At 40.3% G+C, this 15,000-nt stretch overlaps 2 protein-coding genes across 4 annotated transcripts in view; one reads left to right on the top strand and one right to left on the bottom strand.

The window, feature by feature from the left end:
- Positions 1-7,017, top strand: part of LOC128381437 (calcium-binding and coiled-coil domain-containing protein 2-like) — a 20,029-nt gene extending 13,012 nt beyond the window's left edge. The window contains exons 10-15 of one of the 2 annotated variants that reach the window (XM_053341453.1): positions 50-229; positions 2,151-2,327; positions 3,549-3,665; positions 4,323-4,494; positions 5,440-5,462; positions 6,624-7,017. In XM_053341453.1, coding sequence (XP_053197428.1) covers positions 50-229; positions 2,151-2,327; positions 3,549-3,665; positions 4,323-4,494; positions 5,440-5,462; positions 6,624-6,785 — 831 coding nt within the window. In that variant the 3' untranslated portion in view covers positions 6,786-7,017. Of the gene's footprint in view, positions 1-49; positions 230-2,150; positions 2,328-3,548; positions 3,666-4,322; positions 4,495-5,439; positions 5,463-6,620 lie in introns of both variants that reach the window. The other variant, XM_053341452.1, reaches the window with a different exon arrangement.
- Positions 7,018-9,288: 2,271 nt separating this feature from the next.
- On the bottom strand, positions 9,289-14,375 carry LOC128381458 (vacuolar-sorting protein SNF8). Of its 2 annotated transcripts, XM_053341476.1 has the most exons (9): positions 14,165-14,375; positions 14,008-14,072; positions 13,492-13,542; positions 13,236-13,374; positions 13,035-13,139; positions 12,608-12,680; positions 11,012-11,153; positions 10,413-10,487; positions 9,289-9,427 (listed from the first exon to the last, which is right to left on the bottom strand). In XM_053341476.1, the coding sequence occupies exons 2-9, from the start codon at positions 14,059-14,061 to the stop codon at positions 9,290-9,292; spliced, it is 777 nt and encodes a 258-aa protein (XP_053197451.1). In that variant the 5' UTR covers positions 14,062-14,072; positions 14,165-14,375; the 3' UTR covers position 9,289. The 2 variants fall into 2 exon arrangements, with proteins under 2 accessions (XP_053197451.1, XP_053197452.1); XM_053341477.1 differs by lacking the exon at positions 14,008-14,072.
- Between the last annotated feature and the right edge of the window lie 625 nt (positions 14,376-15,000).

Genomic DNA, 15,000 nt, shown 5'->3' with positions numbered 1-15,000 from the left:
TGCATCATAACCAGGAGACAGGTTTAAGTCCTTGTTACCTTTTCTCCAGGTGGATCTCCAGAGCAGTGAGAAAGAGAAGGAGAGGCTCGCCGCGGAGCTCCACCAGCTGCAGAGCGTCACGCACAACATGGACGAAGTGAAGAAGGAGAACAAGGAGTTGAATCTGAGGCTTTCCCAGCAGGAGACGCAGCAGCAGCAGCAGCAGAGCTCACCTGATGAGGATCTAAAGGTTCGGAGAAATCAATCTTTATTTGTATAGCGCCAAATCACAACAGAGTTATCTCAAGGCTCTTTACACATAGAGCAGGTTCTAAACCGAACTCTTCAGGTTTTAACTTTAAAGAGACCCAACATTCCCACATGAGACACAGTGGAGAGAAAAAACTCCCTTTTAACAGGAAGAACCCTCAGAACCAGACTCAGAGTGGGAGAACATCTGCCTTGACCGGTTGGGGTAGAGAGGAGAGAAAGGAAGGATAGAGGAGAGAGAGGAAGGAGAGAGAGAGAGGAAGGAGAGGAGAGAAAGGAAGGATAGAGGAGAGAGAGGAGAGAGAGAGAGAGGAAGGAGAGGAGAGAGAGAGAGAGGAAGGAGAGGAGAGAGAGAGAGAGGAAGGAGAGGAGAGAGAGGAAGGATAGAGGAGAGAAAGGAAGGATAGAGGAGAGAGAGAGAGGAAGGATAGAGGAGAGAAAGGAAGGATAGAGGAGAGAGAGAGAGGAAGGATAGAGGAGAGAAAGGAAGGATAAAGGAGAGAGAGAGAGAGAGAGGAAGGATAAAGGAGAGAGAGAGAGGAAGGATAGAGGAGAGAGAGGAAGGATAGAGGAGAGAGAGGAAGGAGAGAGGAGAAAGAGGAAGGATAGAGGAGAGAAAGGAAGGATAGAGGAAGGAGTGAGAGGAAGGATAGAGGAGAGAAAGGAAGGATAGAGGAGAGAAAGGAAGGAGAGAGGAGAAAGAGGAAGGATAGAGGAGAGAAAGGAAGGATAGAGGAGAGAAAGGAAGGATAGAGGAGAAAAGCACAATGAAGCTCGTAGGTCCGGAAGTCTACAGGCCCAGATTACCCTTCCTTCTTTCCTCTTTCTTTCTTTCTTTCTTTCTTTCCCTCCTTTGTTTCTTTCTTCCTCCCTTCCTTCGTTCCTCCCTTGCTTCCATCCTTCCTACCTTCCCTTCTTTGCTTCTTTCTTCCTCCCTCTCTCCCTTCCTTCCTCCCTTCCTTCCCTCCTTTCTGTCTTCCTTCCTTCCTTCCTCCCTTGCTTCCTTCCTTCCTTCCTTCCTTCTGTCATCCGGACGTCTGCAGGCCCAGATTACCTGTGAGACCAGAAAGCACAGACAACTCCGGGGAAGAAGTTTAGCTTATTGAATTCATTAATAAAACATGAATGTTAATGGATATAGATGGATGGATAGAGAGAGAGAGAGAGGGAGGAGGAGAGAGAGAGAGAGAGAGAGAGAGAGAGAGAGGGAGGAGGAGAGAGGAGCTCAGTGCATCATGGGAGTCCCCCGGCAGTCTAAGCCTATAGCAGCATAAGCTAAGACCTCTAAGAGCCCCTAACTATAAGCTTTATCAAAAAGAAAAGTTTTAAGCCTACTCTAATACTAATAGTACATGAGTGTTAATGGATATAGATGGATGGATAGAGAGAGAGACAGAGAGAGAGAGAGGGAGGAGGAGAGAGGAGAGAGAAGCTCAGTGCATCATGGGAGTCCCCCGGAAGTCTAAGCCTATAGCAGCATAAGCTAAGACCTCTAAGAGCCCCTAACTATAAGCTTTATCAAAAAGAAAAGTTTTAAGCCTACTCTAATACTAATAGTACATGAGTGTTAATGGATATAGATGGATGGATAGAGAGAGAGACAGAGAGAGAGAGAGGGAGGAGGAGAGAGGAGAGAGAAGCTCAGTGCATCATGGGAGTCCCCCGGAAGTCTAAGCCTATAGCAGCATAAGCTAAGACCTCTAAGAGCCGCTAACTATAAGCTTTATCAAAAAGGAAAGTTTTAAGCCTACTCTTAAATGTAGGGAGGGTGTCTGCCCCCCGGACCCAATCTGGAAGATGGCTCCACAGGAGAGGAACCTGATATTCTCATTTTAAAACCTAAACTTTTCTCTTTACTCTCTAATAATCCTCCATCACTGTCCTCCTCCTTCTTCCTTCAGGCTCTACGCAAACAGCTTCAGGAGCTTCAGACCAAGCTGTCGGCGGAGAAAGAAGAGTCCAAAAACTCCAAGAGACGAGCCGACTTCCTGGAGGGCGAGCTGATGCAGGTCAGGGGTCAGCTGGACAGTGTCGCTGAAACACTTGATCAGATGCAGCGGAGAAGCAGCAAACAGGAGGTGAGCTTTAAAATCTAGGTTTATAGATAGTTTTTGGGGCACAGAAGTCACATTTTTAACCCTTACATACCGTTCAGGAGCATATTTGACCTATTAAGAGCTGTGAAAACACCTTATACACATTTATTTAAGGTGGACTTTTCCTAATGTGACCCATATTTTACAAAAATGGTAATAAAATGCTTTTATTTCTTACATTTTTGCAGCTTTGTTCCTTCCTCCCTCACTTCCTTCTGTCCTTCCTCCCTTTCATCCTTCCTTCTTTCCTACCATCTGTCCTTCCTCCCTTTCTTCCTTCTGTCCTTCCTTCCATCTGTCCTTCCTCCCTTTCTTCCTTCCTTTCATCTGTCCTTCCTCCCTTTCTTCCTTCTGTCCTTCCTTCCATATGTCCTTCCTCCCTTTCTTCCTTCCTTCTTTCCTTCCATCTGTCCTTTCTTCCTTCTTCCTTCCTTTCATCTGTCCTTCCTCCCTTTCTTCCTTCTGTCCTTCCAGTCATCTGTCCTTCCTCCCTCCCATCTGTCCTTCCTCCCTTCCTTCCATCTGTCCTTCCTCCCTTTCTTCCTTCCTTTCATCTGTCCTTCCTCCCTTCCTTCCATCTGTCCTTCCTCCCTTTCTTCCTTCCAGTCATCTGTCCTTCCTCCCTTTCTTCCTTCCTTTCATCTGTCCTTCCTCCCTTTCTTCCTTCTGTCCTTCTTCCCTCCCTTCCTTCTGTCCATCCTCCCTTTCTTCCTTCTGTCCTTCCTCCCTTTCTTCCTTCCTTTCATCTGTCCTTCCTCCCATTCTTCCTTATGTCCTTCCTCCCGTTCTTCCTTCCTTTCATCTGTCCTTCCTCCCTTTCTTCCTTCCTTTCATCTATCCTTCCTCCCTTTCTTCCTTCTGTCCTTCCAGTCATCTGTCCTTCCTCCCTTTCTTACTTCCTTTCATCTGTCCTTCCTCCCTTTCTTCCTTCTGTCCTTCCTTCCATCTGTCCTTCCTCCCTTTCTTCCTTCCTTCTTTCCTTCCATCTGTCTTTCCTTCCTTCCCTCCTTCCATCTTTTTAATGATCCGGCCCACATGAGATGAATCTGTATGTGGCTCTTGAATGAAAATGAGTTTGACACCTCTGCTTTAACTCCTATAAATCCAGACGTTTTAAGCCATTTTTTAGACTTTTTTTTAAGGATTTAAGGTGTGTGTTGCAGTTTAATTCCCTTTCATATTTATATATTTATTCATTTAAAGATGAAACTCCTGGAGGCTCACGAGATGATTGCAGATAAAGAAGGAATCATCGAGGAGAAGGAACACAACATACTGCTGGTCAAAAAGGAGATCGAGGACCTCGTAAAAGAAAACGAGGTAAACTGAAACACTTCCTTAGTCTCAAATAGTCGCTCTCATGATTTCAGCCTTCAGTCTTATTTATATATTGTATTTATAATCTTTCCCTCCTTCCTTCTTTCCTCCCTCCTTTCCTTCCTCCTTCCTTCTCTCTTTCTTTCCTCCCTCCTTTCCTTCCTTTCCTCCCTCCTTCCTTCTTTCCTCCCTCCTTCTCTGCTTTCCTTCCTTACCTCCTTCTCTCTTTCTTTCCTCCCTCCCTCCTTTCCTTCCTTACCTCCTTCTCTTTTTTCCTCCCTCCTTTCCTTCCTTACCTCCTTCTCTTTCTTTCCTCCCTCCTTTCCTTCCTTACCTCTTTCTTTCCTCCCTCCTTTCCTTCCTCACCTCCTTCTTTCTTTCCTCCCTCCTTCCTTCTTTCCTCCCTCCTTTCCTTCCTTACCTCCCTTTCTTTTTTCTTCCCTCCTTCCTTCTTTCCTCCCTCCTTTCCTTCCTTACCTCTTTCTTTCCTCCCTCCTTTCCTTCCTTACCTCTTTCTTTCCTTCCTCACCTCCTTCTTTCTTTCCTCCCTCCTTTCCTTCCTCCCTCCCTCCTTTCCTTCCTTACCTCCTTCTCTCTTTCTTTCCTCCCCCCCTCCTTTCCTTCCTTACCTCCTTCTCTCTTTATTTATAATCTTATCAGAATCTCAAAGGCGACATGGACGAGCTTCGTAGAGTTTATGCCGACTACCAAGCGGATCCCAGCTCCTCGTCAGTTGATCCGCCAGCGTACGTGCAGCCGGATGACGTTCAACCAGCTGCTTCGTCCATCCAAGACGGATCCGAGCAGTCCGAAAACCTGTATGAGACCATTGGTGAGTACTTTAATGCACTCATGCAAAAAGGTGGGAGTCATTTTAAAGACCAGACTCTAGAAGAAACATTTTCCACATACCTTAAAGAAGCGTACGTGTTTCTTTCTCCACTTGTTTTTCCAGTTTTGAGATTATCTTAAAGAGATATGTGTAAAAAATAAATAACAAAGAAACAGGAACTTCATGCTCTAGTTAACCAGAGTAACACATATCAATCAAGTCTAGACTTTTATTTTGGTGGGTAGATCTCCCTTTTAATGTCTCTCTCGCAAATCAATTAGCAGGTCACTGTTTAATGGACACACTGGTTTTTAAATGTGTGAATAGAAACATTTATCTGTCTACTATTTAACTTCTAAGATTCATTAAAATCAGAAAAATCTGCCTCATTGTTTCTCAAATGTTGTGAGTTAAATCTTATACTTGGAAATAGACGTCTGATAAAAAGTCATCTCCAATCAGAGTCCATTTACAGTACAAGCTTTTTTAAATTTATTTTTATCAGCAAGTTTGTCAAATATTATCATATGACTTCAAATTGATTGGGTAGAGGGTTAAAATATGACCAATTAGCAGGTCACATGGGTAACTCCGCTGTTTTTACTAATCAATACCATGAATATCATCATAATATAGTGTGATGTATTGTGCATGTGTTTTTAGCCATAAATGAATGAATATCAAGCCAAAAGAAAAAAATCATTACACTAATTATTCTTAAGCCAGGTCAGAATATAAACAGTATGTAAGATATTAAAATGCATCATGATTTATGTAATATATGCACAATCACATGATGATCTAATTTAAGTTCAATTTAATTAATACATTGAAAAAGTTAGCAGTGAAAATCACCTGTGATGCCATAAAACAGCAAAAATACTGGTTGCCAAAAATGAGTAAATTATGACTATTTTAATTGTTTTGTGTCTTTTTTCTTTGCAGGGAGTGAAGAACCAGAGGAAGAGGTATGTTTAAAAAAAAAACCTTAATGACCATGTAAAGTGAATTAAGACATTTTCTTCTAAACACATTAAATAAGTCATAAATGTATTTCTTAAAAAGTTGTAAAATGCATTTCAACCATTTAGATTTGAACTGTGGAGCTAGGCTTCACAAACTGTGTTTCAAGATTTCTGTGTTCAGGATTTAGTGGTGATTAGCTGTTGTAGAGGTATAAATACACTCAGCAGCACACACTACAACTACAGTTAGCCAGTTAGCTGAGTCAGCCTCTGAGTTAGCCGCCGAGCTAGCCACCGAGTTAGCAGCCGAGTTAGCAGCTGAGCTAACCGCTGAGTTAGCAGCCGAGTTAGCCGCCGAGCTAACCGCTGAGTTAGCTGCCGAGCTAGCAGCTGAGCTAACCGCTGAGTTGGCCGCCGAGCTAGCAGCTGCGCTAACCGCTGAGTTAGCTGCCGAGTTAGCAGCTGAGCTAACCGCTGAGTTAGCAGGTTTGGTTAGCAGCCGAGTTAGCCACCGAGTTAGCAGCTGAGTTAGCCGCCGAGCTAACCGCCGAGTTAGCTGCCGAGCTAGCAGCTGAGCTAACCTCTGAGTTAGCTGCAGAGTTAGCTGCCGAGTTAGCAGTCGGGATAACAGCTGAGTGGTTAAAGCTCTCAGACCTAGCATCCATGTTTCGGGTAGAGGTGGTGACTTTGATTGACAGGTTTCAGCTGAGTTTTACACAACTTTGAAGCCTAATTTCATATATTTGGCGATTTCTTTAATCATTCAAATTTGGCAGGGTGGTTAACACACTTTTCTGTGGTATGTCAAACTCAGAGCACACATTTATTCTTATTTTACACGGACTTTAACTGTTGTTTGTTTAAATTAAATTGTATTTTATCGATCTTGTGTTTGTTTTAAGACTATTTAAGCTGCCTTCTTTGACACCAGGCAGCCTCAATGAGCGAGTATTTAAACTAATTTAGATGTGGGACATACCGGTACACTTAATGAAAAGGAAACCCCCCCCCCATCTTCACGTGTTTGATATTCTCTCAGAGCCTCAAAGTGTGATGCAGCACTTTTCAGAGTTTATTTTTATCGCATACTTTCAACCTAATCCTGTCCCCCTCTCCTCTCCTCTCCTCTCCTCTCCTCTCCTCTCTTATTTCTGTTTGCAGCAGGCGTTGGTTTGCCGCCACTGCCAGGAGAGATTCCCGGGCATCACGCAGCAGGAGCTGGAGCAGCACGAGCAGAGTCACCGAGTGTGTCCCTTCTGCACCATGATCTGTGACAACATGGAGCAGTCGGTGTTCGAAGATCACGTCTACAGTCACGAGCTGTGAGCGAGCCAATAAAAAACCCCACACAGGACAGGATTAGATAATTAGCTGATTCACAGGCTATAAAAAGAAAGAGAAGAAGAAGATACAAGAAGTCTTACATGTTAGGTGGTGATATTTAAAAAAAAAAAAAAAAAAAAAAAAAGATTAACCTTCCTGTCGTCCTCCCGGGTCAAATTGACCCCGTCTGTTTTGACTGTTCCTTCCTTCCTCCCTTCCTCTTTTCCTTCCTTCCTTCCTCTTTTCCTTCCTCCCTTCCTTCTTTCCTTCCTTCCTTCCTCCCTCCCTCCTTTCCTTCCTTCCTTCCTCCCTCCTTCCTTTCCTTCCTCCCTCCTTCCTTCTTCCTCCCTCCTTCCTTCCTCCTTCCTTCCTCCCTCCTTCCTTTCTCCCCTCCTCCCTTCCTCCCCATTACTGTCCTTCTTTCCTTCCTTCCTTCCTCTTTTCCTTTCTCCCTCCCTCCTCCCTCATTCCTTCCTTCCTTCCAACCTCCTTTCCTTCCTTCCTCCCTCCCTCCCTCCTTTCCTTCCATCCTTCCCTCCTCCCTCCTTTCCTTCCCTCCTTCCTCCCTCCCTTCCTTGACTCGAGGACAACAGGAGGGTTAATGCTGATTGTTTTCTATAAATCACACTCAAGTTTTTCGGGTTGAGCTGATGATTGTTTTCCATCATGCCGCTGCAGCTGCTTCTGCTCCAGTTGCGTAATCCGTCACGGTGGAACTTCACGTCCACGTTTCTCTTTTTCAGTCAAACGTTATCTTATCGTCACTGCACAGTAAATCAATCTCAAAGTGCAAACTGTGTTGAAAGCTCTGCACTGAATTACTGCACAACTTGGCCGAGTATTGTCTGTTTTATATATATTTTTGGGGTATAAGGGAAGTCACGATATCAAGAGTTTCATTTCATAATTAATCAATGCCAAATGAGGTCATTATAACGACTCATTATCGAGATACTGACATAAAATTTGGGGAGAAAAAATAATGTTATCAGTCAAATTCATCTTTAATTTTATTTTAAGTTAAAGTATGAGTGTAGAGAGTCAGAGAGAGAGAGTCAGTAACTGTACAAAAGTGAATAATTAACCTCCAGTTCATGGATAGTGGAAATGAAACCAGCTGAACTCTGTGTGTGTGTGTGTGTGTGTGTGTGTGTGTGTGTGTGTGTGTGTGAGATAAAATGGAAAATGGAGAACAGAAAGAAACAAACTATTTAAGAGGAACCCAGTTAATTACACAATATAATTATATGTGTTATGTATTATTAGGATATCAATATTTAATTTTTAAAACATCACGGTTATCATCAATACCAGTTTATAAATCCTGACGTCCCTATATGTGTGTTATTTTCTGATTTTTGGTACAGATTTCAAAATAAAAGGATGTTTTTTCCCCCTATGCCTTACAGTACAGTACTTAAAGAAACACAAAACCCCTTTTTTTACCCACTAAATAAAATAAATAAAAGTTTCTTAAATATTAAATCCTGTCTAAACACAAGCAAATTAACTTTTTCTCTAAATAACATAATCAAGAAATGGCCAAAAAATCAGATTTAAATTAGGAATATAATATAAATGAAGAGATAATCAATGCTTCCTATCATGGCTAAAGAGGAAGTTATGGACACAACAGGAACAGGAATGATGATACTCACCGTTTGACTTTAAATTAATAAGGTTTAAAATCTCTGAAAGCTGAAATTTAATTATTTATCTGAAGAGCAGAAAAACTTGAGTGTGCTTTGGAACAAACAAAACTCAGCAGTAAAGATGTAAATGATCTCGTTAAACAAGCAGAAATAGCGGAACGGTCCTTTTTAAAGTGCAGCACGGCTCGATTAATTACAATTACTCATATACCTGCATAGCTTTGCCACTTTCTGTCTATTATTTAATCAGATAAAACTGATTTTAAATGTTTAATTTTACTTTTTTTTTGTTGATTTTTAAAGAAAACACAATGTATATGTGACGGGATAAGATGTTGATATGAGGTTTAGCGATATAACAAGTGGAGTTTATGTAAAAGTTCAATTTATTTTTGCTCCAACTGATGTAATAATAATAATGACAATAAAAAAATGAGGTCAAATAAATCTGATTGAGACTCTTTTTTCTTTTTTATACAGAAACATTTTAATAATTACATCATCTGTACACCCCAAAAAATAACCACCTTGCACCAAGTTGCATGAGCCGCAGTGACTCTGTAATACAATAAGTGCAGTCGTTGCATGTGGAGGGAAAGTTCCCCCCCCCCCCAATGAGGAAACTTTCCCTCCACATGTCCAAGAAAATGATCTCAGAGAAGGGGAAACTTCACGCTACCTTCCAGTGTCCTAGTGAAACCAGCCAAATGCATCACATGAGCCTCTTTCCCCCCCCCCCCTCCTCCTCCTCCTCCTCCAGGGCACAAGCTGCACCAGGCACATTTTGTTTTTGTGTTTACCATCATGTCTCTCTTATTTAAAGCCGAAGCTCGAGTCGTCGTTTCTTTAAAAGCTTCAAGGCGACATCTGACTGGCTTCCTCCGGTGTGACGTCGCGGGAGGTGAGCTCGGAGAACAGCGCTGGCAGCCAGTACTGAGCCTCGCCTGCAGCCTGAGAGTCCAACCAAGCCAAACCCTCCTTCAGCAAGTGATCCTGGGGAAATATGAGAATCCAGGTCAAAGGTCGTGAACTTTAAAAGAGAGCACAAAGATTTGAACTGTCATGCAGACGTGGAAAGTACCTAAAAGCCCATTTACTCAAGTAGTGTAATTAGTAGTTTTGACCTACTTGTACTTTACTGTAGTATTTCCATGTGATGCTACTCCACTACATTTATTAAACAGCTTTAGTTACTTTTCAGATGCAGATGTTACACAATGGATAATATAACAAGCTTTTATAATACAACACATTGTTCAGTGTGTAGTCGGCTCACATTTCAGATGTCTATGAGTTGTTAACAGCTCCACCAAATAGTGATTTCTCCCTCTAAACTTCTCACATGCTTTCATTTCAATAAATGTTCAAATGATCCAATATTTCAGCAAAAATCAAAGATTAGAGAAAAAGTCCAAAAACTGAAAACACATTTGTGTATCAGAACTTTGTTTTTTCTTCTTTCCTCTCCCATTAATCATCTCAGCAGCCCTCACATTTATCTGCTGACCTTTTGGAGGGGCCCCACCCCTAGGTTGGGAACCACTGGACTAAACTAGCTAACTGTATATAAAGTAGTGTAAACTAGCTAACTGTATATAAAGTAGTATAAACTAGCTAACTGTATATAAAGTAGTGTAAACTAGCTCCACCTCTAATACTGCATACTACATCACTATAATACTGCAGTACTTTTACTGTAATGTAGTTTAACATCACTGTAGTAATCTGAGTATTTCTTCCACCACTGCTCTCCTCTCTCTCTCCACTGCAGACATTTTGGTTCGTCATGGTAGTAAAAAAAAACAGCTGTTACAAAACACACAATAACAAAGCTCAGCTCTTCTCAGTCCGGTGAGTCATGGCAGTGTGACCGTGAGTCAGCAGCAGAACAAAGAGACGATGCAGCTAAATCTACTAACTGGAGCTCAGCCGTGTTTCTCCTACTGTGACAAAATGTTTTACTATGAATGAACTTTACCAGGACGTGAGACGCTCGCTCCTTCTCCCATTTAAGACTCTCCTTGATCTCACTGACGGTGACGTAGCCCTTATTCTGCAAACACACACACACACACACACACACACACACACACACACACACACACACACACACACACACACACACACACACACACACACACACACACACACACACACACACACACACACACACACACACACAATTATTATTATTATGCGCCAAATAAAGTCAAAAATAAGACAGGCTTCTTCATATTTATACAGACTGATTTGACATGAGAGGAATCCTCTGTTACTTACAATTAACACTTATTTATGATATTTTGTGGGTTAATTAAGTTGATTATAATGATGAGATCCACATAACCAAAATTTATAACAATAAATCAGAGTTAGGACTGGGTATCATGTAAAAAAACAGTCAATATCAATACTCTTAAAGTTAATAAATACATTAATAAAAGGTTAATAAAAAAATAAATAAAGTGATACTGATATAGTGTACTTCATTTGATAATCATAATAAATGCTGCCACTCCTCCACATCCAGGTGATTTTTAATACAAATTTTGAAACTTAAATAATTGTACACCTCACCTCAGCCAGCTGCAGGACGACAGTGTGATCCATGTTGAGCTCAGCTGGGACCGACTGCACCAGGTAAGACCCGCCGACGGGAATCATCCCAAAACCGCTCCCCATGACCTTCAGCTTCTTTATGGCTCTCATCAAGTCGTCTCTGAGGAACACAGACACTGTTAACGTAGATCTGACACATGGGGAGGAAATGACTCACATATAATTGTTCTGCTCTCAGAATCATTTTTATGATTTAGGGTACTTGAAATGATTTAATGAATGTATTAGATTAAACTTATGGTAAGAAATTCTGCATAAGAAACACACACACACACACACACACACACACACACACTCACACTCACACTCACACTCACACTCACACTCACACACACACTCACACACACACACACTCACACACACACACACTCACACTCACACTCACACTCACACTCACACTCACACTCACACTCACACACGCTCAGTTGTAGTTGTACAGCGATCTGGAATTTTATTTTGAAGGCTACATAACGGTTTATACTTGCAGTAACGTAGCAACCAGCAGTAAGAAAGACGGCTGCTCACTCTGAATCGTCTTTTCTCAAACTCACGAAAGCAATGGCTGTAAGTTTGTTCATCTGATATTTGATGTAATATATAATATAATATGTAATGATAAGGTTAGTATTGTAATGTGTGATGTTTATTGACTGAGAAGTCATACAAAAAGTGTTACAAGTAATTTGAGAGCGGATGTAAAGTGAGCGTTGCTTAGCAACAATGTGTATCAGCGTACTGTTAAGATAAACGGCTCATTTGTGCCGTGTCGTTTTTTAGCTATTCTTTAAATATTATTACTGTTTATTAGTTTTCTTTACAGCGTGTCGCTAAGGTTTTGTATTGTCTTTTATTTGCAGTTTCACTCGTGGTATTTCAACTAAAAATAAGGAAATAAAGGGAGCAAGACTCTCTGATCCTGGCTCAAGTGTGATACCTGAGTTTGGCTGACTGTTAAACTGTGATAACGTACACGAAGCACATAACACACAGGGACAGCAGTACAATAATGTTTAAATACTGTATGTAAAGAGACTATAAACACTGTAAATGCATGTTGCGTCAATCCTGAAAGAGAAAACTTTAAATTTTCTCTAGCAAACAAGCAAAATACAAACAAAAGCATCAGATAAAATATAGTGGCAGAACAGAGATGAATGATTAAAGTTAAAACATGAAATACAACATGCTACCTAAATGTCTGAGGGTTTATTTTAGGAGCTTTTTAAATGATCCAAAGACCTCAAAGCTTATTGATGAGGTTGCAAAAGGTCTGTAATATACTGTGGAGGCATTTAAGGCTCTATAAAGCGAGCACAAAGATATTAAAATGAACTCTAATATAAACAGGAAGTCAGTGCAGTGAGGATAAAATAAGTGTAACATGTGACAATCAGTTAAGAACAAAGCAGCAGCAGTGTGAAGATTAGTTGAGAGTAATAAAAAGAGTTATAATGGTCCTAATGCGATGAGATAGAGTTGTGTGTTAGCATCTCCACGATAGATTTAAGTTTAGCTGTTTCTTTAATACATGATTATTAATTGAGAGATACTTACTGGCTCACATCCTGAGCGTACTTCCCTCTTCCTTTCAGGACTCTCTGATGGAGTTCATCCAAAGTAATGAGACCTGGAAAAAGAAAATATCAATCAATTAATATTTAAGTTTAAAAGTCGGTCACACTGCTAAGTGCAGGAGAGGAAACGACTCGGTTTTAAGATGCAGACATGGACGACTTTAAAGTTGAATGAATTCACTAATAAGAAAACTGGTGGCAGAGAGGCCGACAGGAAACAAGAGGAGAGAGAGAAATGGGTATGAAATGCAACAAAAGTCCCTTGTCAGTCTTATTTTAGGGATATTATGGGTCATTAAAGTATCTTAATCGTGCTCATTTTCATGACTTAACTGATTGCATGATTCTGTGTTCACATGCAGAACATATTTCCAAAAAAGGTCACTCAGTTTTCATATTTTACAAACCTCCATTTCTGTGTTTGAGAGCGAGGCACACTTCAATAATCTGCACACCGAGCTCGTAGTAGAAGTCACCGACTCCGAGCATCTCAGACCAGAAACCTTTACCAGCTGTAAAATTAAAAATGAAACAAATTAAAAAGTTATTATCAGCTTCAAAACACCACAGATTATATACTATACTCTATATTCCCTAATCCTTCTCACAGGCGAGGGGGTCGACTCCGATGGTGGCACACATCTCCTGAAACTGAACCCTGAACTGTGGATTTTTGCGTATTTCCTGTTTGTGTTTGCTGGCGAACTCCTCCAGGTGAGACTTAAAGGTCTCCAGCTGTTTGGACATCTGTCAGAAAAGCAGAAATATAATAAGTTTAGCTTGAGTTTTGACAGAAAATAGTGAAATATATCTTGTTTTTCATCATTTAGTTTGATCAAAAAAACATAAAAACAAACACATTACCTGAACTATTTGATCCTCTGCAAGAACATTCCCTCTTTCTTTATATTTGGCCTAAAAGGAAAAGCAAACATCACATGTAAAAACAATAAAAACACTTTTACTCATTTCTCTCTAATTCACTAATATACTGTAGGAGAGTCATATATGCTGTTAAATTGGTGAAATGTGCATTTAAGTACATTGCATTTGCAGTACCAATGGTTATGCATGGGTTATAGCATACTGTACTATCTGTAGCATCATTTTAACTACTCAAATAACTAAATGTGGGCATGCACTTTGCACTTGAGTGACTAGAGCATCTTTTATTGTGTGAATTAAGGTGATTTATGACTTGTATACGTTTTTCCATCACATTGTATAAATGGTCTTCCATAGCTGATTAAATGTGATGTTTTGGCTTCTTATTCTAATAAATGTCTAAAGTGCAAACACCATAAAGTATCCTACATTACTCATTATTCCTCTAAATCACCTTAAATGATGTAAATAAGTGTAAAAACAAACATGTCTAACCTCTGCCAGCTTCTTTTTAGCAATGGCTCCTGCACCAACTCCTCTGCGATGCATGTTGCTGCCGTCTGCTCCAACAAAATAAAACAATAACTGTATAAAACCTCAGAATAAAGTCTGATTTTAGATTAATTTAACATTAAACAGCGAGGTGACTAACATTAAAATAAACAAACAGCGGAGATATTTCCTTCTTTCAGCAGATAAACTCGTTTCTTCGGTGACTTCAGCTCTCACAGTAGCAGCTAAATATTACTATAAAGTCCTTAAATAGTCAAATATAATACTTTAAAAATGTATAACTTGATAAATATGAGGTTTTAAAGCTATTTTGTAGCAGCCGTTTCCATTTTGATGAGCAGAACCCGGAAGTGTTTCCGGATATGACGTAGATGCTGCAGTGACGCTGCCCTCTGCTGTCCTGGAGGAATAGGGCTTTCTTTACACCTCTGGACTTTATTAATATATAAAAACAGCTACAGTTTTTATTTTTTGGTTACTATTACTATTTATACTTATTTTTGTAAATTATGGTCAATAATACGCCCTCATTTAAATCTAATTATTTCTCCTTTTTGAGTTAAAAGAGCAGAAATTATGAATTATTTTGACTAAATTTAAGATCAGAGGAAAAAAATGGTTGATAGATTATCACTAACTGGTTTATGTAGCAAAGTTTGGTCAGGATATACAGATTTGAAACAATTTCAAATATTTGAATGGCAGCACATAATCTCATAATCTCTCATAAAAGTACAAATTATAACCAAATTCAATGAAAGTAGTGATAAATTATGAGCTTGATGTAGTTAAAGTACTGCAGTATTATGAGTGATGTAAGTACTGCAGTACTACAGCACTCAAAGTACTGCAGTACCTTTTAGCTGTAGTACTGCAGTACTACAGCTCCATAAGTACTGCTGTACTTTACTGGTGACTAGTATGCAGTACTTACAGTCACCATAGTACTGCAGTACTATTCGAGTGTAGCTATGC

The sequence above is a fragment of the Scomber japonicus genome, chromosome 20, assembly GCF_027409825.1.
Source record: "Scomber japonicus isolate fScoJap1 chromosome 20, fScoJap1.pri, whole genome shotgun sequence".
Lineage (NCBI taxonomy): Eukaryota > Metazoa > Chordata > Actinopteri > Scombriformes > Scombridae > Scomber > Scomber japonicus.
Note: the sequence above shows the minus strand (reverse complement) of the source record. Positions and strands in the feature narration are given on the sequence as shown.